Consider the following 9,505-nt stretch of genomic DNA (forward strand, 5'->3'; position numbering starts at 1 on the left):
CTCTTCAGGTGACCATAACTCATGGGGCAGAAGGGAAGGGTAAGTGACAGCCTGGGCTGCTTCTTATACTGACCCCTTCTCCTTGTGATGGGAGGGATCTGTCTTGTTTGCCACTCAGCCCTGTGAAATCTGTGGTCCAGCAGTCCTGCAGGATCCCAGGAGGGATCCCTCTCATTCGAAGTTCTGCGAAGCACAAAAATTTTTTTTTTGACAGGCTTGCAAGGAAGAGCCTTCCTGAGCATCTGGTTTTAAAGGTGAGTATCTGGTTTTAAAGAATTCACCTGTTTGCAAAGCAGGGCTGGCAGTGTTCAAAGGCCTAACAGCACAGAGCAGGAAAGGATGTTGGAGAGAGCTATCGTTTATTGAATGGCTTTCTTTACATTTTACCATCCATATCTGAAACTAGACAGGTTTTGCTATAAAAACAGGGCTAAAACCTCAGCTGAATCAATAATGAGAAAAAACTTCTGAGCAACTGCAAACAACATTCCTCTACCATCTATGCATCACACTTCCACCTCCAGGAAAAAGCCTGAAATAGCTGCCTGCCCTGAGGATTAAATCTGAACTAGACCATTTAGGGGTGCTGTTCACCTTAGGTGTTTTACAGGTGGAACAACATCCAGTTGCCCAAACTCATTCCCTTTCATAATCCTATCCTGAGCTTGCTACAAGAGCATGTAACAAACCACAGGAGATGGGATTTAATGTTGAGCAAAGTGGGAGAGAGAACTTAAGAGGCAAATTGCTTCTGTGAAGCCACTACAGTCCCATTAGAGCTAATGCTTTTCTCATATTGAGCCACAAGCTAGGATGATGGGGATCTGGCAAAGGCGGCTGTAGTAGCTGCCACAAGTTGAGTGTTTCTCAAAAATACAAATAAAGACAAACCTCCAAAGTAAAGGCTGCCTTTCCAAAAGGCACTAAAACATTACTGTTCACACACAGAGACTGATATTAACTTAGCATCTGCTCTGTTATCAAATGGATGCTGTTTTGCTGCAAATTAAGGATGAAAAATCCCATCCTATATCAAAGCCTCGGACAAAGCAGGTGGTCTAGAAACATGGGAGACTGAGCAGGTGAGTGTCTTTGCTCCTGTCACCAGCCACTCTGTTGGTGACATTTCAAAGGCTGAATACCTTCCTGCAAACAAACCATGGCCAGTTAAAGCCACCACCACCAGTGGCTGTACAATGTTTTCGAACAGACAACCTTTTCTTGCAGCTCCAGGCAATTCTGTCTGTAAGGGAAGAGCTGGAATTTCTGGCACGAAGGTACCATGGGATGATTTGAAGTCTRTGGGACAGCAGAATGCCAGAGATGGGTGGGGAGACAGGGAAATGTCTGAAGAAGCTGTAGAGGTCTTTCTCTGTAGTCTGTGTGCTGGTCTGGTCTGGATTACAGTCACTAAGTGCCTCCTATGCTTCCCTCCTGCTCACCTCCAGCAGGGAGCCATGTTTGCCACAGCACTCAGAGAGGGGAGGTATTTCATGTCAAATCTTACACAGTGGACTTCCAGTATCTGAAAAGCCCATTGATTTCTGGAGATTTTTCTTCAGAGGGGTTTGACTGATGGACACTGCAGAGATCACAGCCGGGCTCTTTCCTGGTTGGCCTGCAGAATTTGATTGATGAGATATTCACTCTCCTGGCCCACCTCTGCCAGGCGGAGGTCAAACTCAGTCAAAATCTTGTTATCCATGAGCCCTTCAAGCAGCTGCTTGCCACCATCCTGCAATTGGTAAGAGGAGGGATGAGAAGAGGAGGTCAAAGAGTGAAGTTTATCTTTGCCCTTCTCTCATCCCCAGAGCAACTTCCCCTGCACTCCCCTGCTGTTGGTGGTAGAGCTGCAGAGAAAGGAGCCCATCAGACTGTGCGAAAAGTGGCTAAGGCCTCCACCCAAGCCTGAAACATTGCTTGCAAGAGAAGTACAGAGCAGTGTAACCTTATGCAGCACACAGTGATATGACACCAGCTAACGACTCTTTCTGGGTATCAGGTCAGCAGCCCTCAAGCTCGGGCTGGTTCATAGCACAGATGGAGATAATAACCTGAAAGSAGCCTGCTCCAACCTGTGCCTCAGTCCTCAGCTCACTGCTGGATGGGGCAAATGGCAGCATGATTTGTGCACTTTTCCTCATCTCCGCAGTGCCAAGAACCCCTGTGCTCATGATCTCCTGCTCAGATGCCATCTCCCTGGGAGGATCAGCTTTTGTGGGGGGACACTCTCAAGCAACTGAAGTCCAGTCTGCATGGGAAGTTCAAGCTTTGATGGAAAATGCTACATAGATATCAGCTTTAGGAACAGTTGGTGCATTTCCTTCTCTTACCTGAAAAATCATCTTTAGGGATGTGACCATTTGACTTTTTTTTCCCACAGCTGTTCTCTTTCAGGTACTGAATAAATGTGCTGACCCAGTCTCCTCCATTCAGACAGTCCTCTCTCCCCAGCACCCTACCTGCTAGACCTTTGCTAAAATGGACAGAGCATGAGAAGGGAGATGAGTCTCCTTTTAAGAGAGTACAGTGGCCAGAATTTGGCACATCTTTAGCAATTTGGTAACCAGGAATCTCAGCTCCCGAACTGTATTGCCATGTTCAGGATCACAGTGATCATAGCAATGGCCTGTGGACATTTTTACATGTAATTTGTAGCTGTATCATTGATTCACTGAGGAATCTCCAGTGAGGCCGTCACTTCCCCTGTGTATAAAGCAAAGATAATAATACAGTCCACTTGTTGGGGTGCTGTGGAGCTTCACAAATGGGCACCAGGAGAGCTCATCTTATGGAAGGTGCTAAGCACAGAGATTATTATTTTCTAAGCAAAAATCCTTCTATCCTTTCCAGTCTTTGCCCCTTGTATCATTACACTGAAACGTTTTTCTGTATCCAGGATCATAAAAATCAGAACTCACAAAAGGTTTTCTGCCATCAAGTCCTTTTAAAACCTTTGTCAAAAACATTGAGCCAATATTCCTGCCAGCAGGGACAGCTGGTCTTGCTACCTCTTTATTGTGACAGTGAGAAAATTGAGGCAGCACAGAAAGTTTAAAAGCCAACATAATTGCATTTGGCTATTTAGTTTCAGATTTCTAAAGATCTTTTTAATCAGCTGAAGAGAAGTGGTCTGGCTTGTGGAGATGTTGCATACTATAGCTCTTAGGGATATAGTAGGATCTGTGGATGCTCATATCCGGAAAATGTGAGCCCATGATTTAGGAGCCACATATAAGCATCCAGATGTGACGCTTTTGAACCACCATACCAGTCCAGAGCTGTAGGGTGAGTTACAGCAGCTCAATAACTGATACAATTTTCTAAGAATCTTCTCTGAGTGTTTGATGGCCAGGAGAGTTTCTGGGAAGGGTGAAACTACCTGTGTGCTGCTGAGTGACAGATGGCACAGCAGATCCAAAATACAGAGGATATGAATAAGGCCCTAATATCATGCCACCTATCACTATTTTCTACTCCCCTGTGTGTAAAGTGGCTGTGATTTTCCCATTTTCCTGGATTTCAGTTTCCCATGGGGAAATTTGTCTGCCCAGAAGCTCAAAGACTGGAAGCCAGATTCTACCTGAGAGCTCTGTGAAAAGAGCTGGACATAATAGGTGAGATAAATGTGTGTGTGCACACAGAAAAAGATGTTCTTCTTCCTGACATCTGCTATAGTCTCTTCATTACTTGTAACTGTTGTTACCACAGCAGGATGGCAAAGTGAGGGATGCATTTGGCTCTGTGGCTTTGAGACAGAGCAGGCTCAGTGTCTGCTTTGCAACACAACCACTCAGACACACAAGCTGCAGAGTGAAAGGGTTTCTCTTACCAGCCCTATGTGGTTGCATGAGAAATTGATACTAGTCAGTGCGCTGTTCTGAGCAAGGACTTGGGAGAAAAGTGTAGCGGTTGGCTCTGACAGCTCGTTGCTTCCCAGATGGATAGACTTCAGAGTGGTGTTGGTCAGCAGGGCACGGCCAATTGCCTGCCCGCCTTCGTCCTCCACGCAGTTGAGGCGTAGATTCAGGGAGGTCAGGGTGGAGTTATTGGCCAGGGCTTGAGCAAGAGCCTGAGCCCCCAGGTGACGGATCTGGTTGTTACACATATCAAGGATTTCTAATTTGCTGTGGTTGATCAATTTGCCAACAGCACATGCCCCCTTGTCCCCGATGAGATTGTGGGACAAGTTCAGCTCCATCAAACAGGGGTGATCCAGCAAGTTCTGGATCAGCAGCCTGGCCTTGTCATCATCCACTTTGCTGCGTGTCAGCTTGAAAATCTGAGGGGATAAAAGACAGGGGCATTAAAATGACCAGTGCTTTGGAATGAGCTTTTCAGAAGACCTCAAGTGAGTTAAGCCCATGGCAGCTGCTCACCAGAGGCAGGATTCATCTCGCTTTGCTTCAGACTCCTTGTCGTGTAGGCTAAATAAATTAGCTGCTTTTATAGTGGATAGGGCAGGCTCTTCCAGAAGGCAGATCATGCCACTGACATCCCATRCCTATTCTAGGGTGAAATGGTTCATCTTCTGGAAATGCCTGCCCCTGTTTTCTGAACCCACAGGATCTTGGACACAGAGAGCTGAATTAAATGAGATAAAGCTGCCCAAACTTCTGCAGAGAGCAACAGCAGAACTCACCCCAATAGCAGAACTCGCCCCACACCGCAATCAAATATTCGCTCTCCGAACTAGCATGGACCACCTTCACATGCACTGGTAATAACCTGCAGTGCTCTTTGTTAAGGGCAATGCCCTACATGGCCAGGGCACCTTAATAGTTACATGAGAATTGATTTCTCTTCTGGAAGCCAAGCGGAAGGATGTTTCCCAAAGCATGCCAATATGTGGGGGAAGCGTGCAGCAAGCTCTCTCTGGGTGTTCTCTGAACAGCAACGTCCATGGACATTTGGTGGGGCTGAATTTCTGTGCTGTAATCATCACAGAACTCAAGACTATGTTAGTGCCCAGAAAGAATAAGCCTCATCACTCTAGGGAAAATGCGAATATTTCTCCCATGCTCTTCTTGGGGGTCTCGGCTGCTCTGGGGCATTCTGATATGTATTTACTGAGCATAAACCACCAAAAACTGTCCTTATGAAAAACCGTCTCTGGGCTTCTCCTCTCCTCCCTCCCAGAACTGTGTGGGGAGTTAAAACAGGAATGCTGCTTTCTTTCTGGCTACAGGGAACATTTTTTGAAAGAGCAAATGTTTTGCTTACTGACCCTCAGACAACCTGTTCTAACAAGAACATATACCAGACAAGATACTCAGCACTAGGCCAGCAAGTCAACTTCTCTTCACTCTGGCAGACTGGAACTATCAAAAGGAAAGGTGCTGCCCTGCTACAAGACAGGGTGTCTAAAGGGGAATGAATCTTCATGCCCTGACATTTCACTCAGCTCAATCAAGGCTGGTGCAGCTCTAGGGACTGCAGCAGCTATGGACCTGACTAGAACAGTACTGAAGGTTAACACTTGGATGACACTGCTCTCTACTGACTAATGCAGACTTGTCCCAGAGAGGCAGAGTATTTGAGCCAGATGCTTACAAAWGGCCCACTAGGGTGGCAAGACTAAAAGTGTCCAGCAAGCAAAACTGGTCCCTAGGTTTCTCCCCCCAGGCAATTTGAAGATCTAGCTGAGGAATAAAGGTTCAGTTTGGGATACATTACTTTCAAGTTGTGGCACTTCTTCAAGGCGACAGCTAGGTTGTAACAGTCCTGGTGGGTGAAGTTAAAGAGGTTCCACTCGAAGTTCATACCACAGTCCTTCACACCATAAGTAAGATTAAGCTGTTCAAGATGAGGGAGAGCAGTAATGAGGACTCCCAGGTCATAGTGATGCATGGAGACTTCACTGAGCCCAAAATCTCTCCCTGAATCAGAGAAGTCATCTTCCTCCTCCTTTTGATCCAGCTTCACTGGTGGCAGGAACTGATCAACCTCCAGTTTCCACACGTACTCTTTGCAGAGCGGGATGAGCTCCAGGACCTGGTTGGGGTCCGTGATGTTAGGGATGAAACTTTTCAGGATGTTCTCCAGGTGACGTTCAAAGAACATCCGCTTCCAGCTGTCTCCATAGTTGGAGACGTCGCACACTTGCCAGTGCTGAGTGCAGCACCTCTTCCAGTAGTCCTCATCGTGTATTAGGTTGGCAGTCACAGTGAGCGGAAGTCCAGTGGAGAGCTTGTCCAGCACTTTCCTTTGGTGCTCAGGCAGAAGATGGTCCATAATAGGGTTCTCTGGAGGGGATGGAGAAGAGGAGAGGTTGCTCTGGGCTGTAGGCCCAAGGCACCTGTAGGCCAGGGTTCTGTCCAGACCCTCAACTGTGTGTCAATGCCCTCCCCTCTACTGACACTGGCTCCCTTCTCAGTTGTCATTAGCTGGTGCAGGGAACTAAGCTGGCAGAAAATGACTCATTTCTATCTTTCACTATACAATATCAGTGTAATTGAATTTACTCTCATAATATTTGGAAATTGCATCAGAAACTTAGCTCCCATCTCTGTAACCACCAAAGCTGGGTACCACAAATATGGTCCTGACTAAGGTTATTGACCTGTAGTTGGAAATTTGCATAGTTTTGAACAGATCTTGAAAGTATCTGCTTTCAAGCACTCTAAATCCAGATCATCAGTTTAAATTTGGTTTTAATTCGGCTTATATTCAGAGGAAGACTGCTGCCACTAACACAACTATTCTAGGCTTATACTGATGGCAGAATTTGTCTTGTCATTTGCAGAACTTTCTCCCTTTGGATTCTAATCATATTAAAGGGTGATATTTGAGAAGTGAACTGTCTGTGCGCTTTTCATACAAGTCCTCTTGTCTTTTTATCTTAACTCAGGTGTCTGTCTTACCCCAAACTGATTCCTGATTCCTGATCTAATCATATTAAAGGGTGATATTTGAGAAGTGAACTGTCTGTGCGCTTTTCATACAAGTCCTCTTGTCTTTTTATCTTAACTCAGGTGTCTGTCTTACCCCAAACTGATTCCTGATTCCTGATTCCTGATTCCTTCCCACTAAAACACATTTTATCTTAGCCTTCAGATCTACCCTGTTTAAATAAAGGTTCTCTTTTCCCAGGCGCTTTCTCTCCTCAGTCCCTTCCCTGAAGTGTCAGCTGACTTCTCTTTGGTGGAAGTTCTTTGTGGTAAGAGATGGCAGAGAAAAGCTACGTGTATATACACTGTGAATACTTGGTGACAAGTAGATGTGTGTTGAATAACAGAGCTTATCAGTGAAGAGGCCTATCTGCACATGGGAAATCAGATTCTTAGACAAAAAGTGGGGTTAGTCTTATATTTTTTCTCTCTCTGGGGCATTTCCTTCCTAAGGACACCCAGAGTTTTACCAGAGGCTTTTCCAGGAGTCTCTTCTCCAGTGTCCTACAGCTGGCACTGCAGTGACCTTCTCTGCAAAGACTCACAATGCAAGCAGAGGTGAGACACACATTGGCATAACTGAACTAGCTGCAGTCTGGCTCACTCAGGCAACAGCAGTGGGCAAGATGCAACTGCACAGGTCAGATGCTGGTATGAGGGACTCCAAGAGACTGAGCACGCTTACTTGCATGCACTGTAGGTCCAATCCATTTGGCATCAGGCTGACTGATCAAACTGATAGGACTTGGAAGGTCTCCCAGCTGGGACCCCCAAGCACCAGTTCCTGGTCTAAGGCAGCACTGAGCTTCTCTGTACTGTGTTACAGTTCCAGTGTTGACATACCCTATCTTTGGTCTTTGCTACAACTTCACTGAGTCAGCCAAAAACACAGGTAGGTCCTGTCTTTCCCCTTCCCACTCACTTTCCAGATGAGTCACCCTTTCTATGTTTTGCTGTGTTTCATCAGTCCACCTGCCTCAAAAGCACCTTCCCTGCCTGGGGACATGACTTGTCACATCACCACCAAAAGCTGTGGAGAAGGCCTGAAACTGTGAGTACAGTATGAATTCTGAGATGGGGGCTCCTTGGAGCAGGGAGTATTTCTACATCTCTTTGTACAGCACTCAGCACAATGGGGGCTCCACCCTTGAGTGCTACCGTAACGTATGTATGAATCAAGAGAAGGAAATAGCAACTTCACAGTCCTGGTCACAGCTGAGGTAGTGAGTCCAGCAGACCATGGAAGGAAGAAGAAATGATAGGACAAGATTAGGGCAGAGTCACATCCTGGATAGGAGCCCAGAGGACTAAAACATTCCTGGAGTGTGCAAGTACATGCTTAGCAACTAAACAGTTTGCTTAACTAGCTGCTTGAGGAGATGTTTTTCTCCATCTGTTTCTCTGGCAGGGCTGGGTACCACCCTCTGTGCCTTTCAGATGCATCTGCCTGCTCTGTTGACCCTCTGCTCCCCAAGACAGACGCTGTCTCCCTGTGTGTCCTGGGGGAGAGGCACTCCTGCTTACTTTCAAAATTGCGAATGATGTGCTGGAGACAGAGCTCAGTGAGCTGTGGGACAATGGCGAGGGACCACTCAGGATCCTCAGCAATGATGCGCTGTATACAGTACGAATCAGCAGCAAGGCTGGCCTGGGATGGGAATGAGGGAAGGGCTGTGCTCACATCACCAGCCACTGGCTCCTGCATCCTGCTTGGGTCCCACTTCTCCTTCAGGAGAAGCTGGAAGAAAACTGCTTGAGATCAGAAGTCACCACCACGTTTTCCAGCTGGGCTGCCTGGAACAGAAAAAGATAATTTTAGTAAAAGGCCAGGAATATGAATACTTTGCTCACATTGCTCTTTTGTAATGCACTTTTCCCCTGCCCTTTGCCTGCTTCCTCTGCTTGGACTGGAAGCACTGCAGCACAGCAACTATTATTTAGTTTTATCTTTATATAGCRCCCTGCACAAAGACGTCTCTAGGTACCACATGTAATAAACAGATGATAATGTGGTGTTAATTTAAAGTGCTGTTGAAGAGGGTGGACAGGAATTGGTTGCATACTGTCTTCTCCAATAAAAGAATAGAGGCCTTAAGTGAAGCCAGCAGGAGCTGGGTTCAAAACACAAAAAAGAGATGGCTCTTCACACCATCTGTAGTTAACGCTGGGGAGTTTTTTGCCACAGGATGTTGTGGATTTTGAAAATCTGTGGAGGTTTCAGTAGAGACTGGACAAGTTCATGGAAGATAAATCCCTTGAGAATGATTAAGCACACAGAAACCACATCTGGCTCAATATGAGTTGAAAATGGTTGGAGGTGGGGAGAGTGCTGGAGGGAAGCAATATGTATGCTTGCATCTGGCCACTGTCAGAAATGGGATACTGGGCCAGATAGCTCCCATCTGATCCAATATGCATGCTCTTATGACTCTTTAAAGACAGTTACTTACTATACATGTATTCATTTTTTCTGCCTTTCCCAATTACTTACCAGCTGAACTCCTTCCAAACATCCATTAACTGATGAGGTGGGTCAGATTTGTTCAGACCCACATTGAGCATAAGCATATATGAGCTAAAAGAACCAGGCTAGAGTAAAAGGCAGGATGCCCAAG

The 9,505-nt window shown here is 46.2% G+C and overlaps 1 protein-coding gene across 1 annotated transcript; it reads right to left on the reverse strand.

Annotated features, from left to right (window-relative positions):
* Positions 1-1,591: 1,591 nt before the first annotated feature.
* TCTE1 (t-complex-associated-testis-expressed 1) lies at positions 1,592-8,595 on the reverse strand. The gene is made up of 4 exons (XM_026081272.1): positions 8,415-8,595; positions 5,677-6,245; positions 3,833-4,282; positions 1,592-1,735 (listed from the first exon to the last, which is right to left on the reverse strand). Exons 1-4 carry the CDS (start codon positions 8,593-8,595, stop codon positions 1,592-1,594), a joined length of 1,344 nt encoding a protein of 447 aa, XP_025937057.1.
* Positions 8,596-9,505: the final 910 nt, after the last annotated feature.

The sequence above is a fragment of the Apteryx rowi genome, unplaced genomic scaffold (genome assembly GCF_003343035.1).
Source record: "Apteryx rowi isolate R43461 unplaced genomic scaffold, aptRow1 scaffold_54, whole genome shotgun sequence".
Taxonomy (NCBI): domain Eukaryota; kingdom Metazoa; phylum Chordata; class Aves; order Apterygiformes; family Apterygidae; genus Apteryx; species Apteryx rowi.

Coding starts and splice junctions, on each gene's coding strand:
- TCTE1 (XM_026081272.1), bottom strand. CDS start 8,595: ATGCAGGAGCCAGTGGCTGGTGATGTGAGCACAGCCCTTCCCTCATTC. Junction 4,283..5,676: donor AGAAGTGCCACAACTTGAAA/GTAATGTATCCC, acceptor TTATCCCCTCAG/ATTTTCAAGCTGACACGCAG. Junction 1,736..3,832: donor CATGCAACCACATAGGGCTG/GTAAGAGAAACC, acceptor TACCAATTGCAG/GATGGTGGCAAGCAGCTGCT.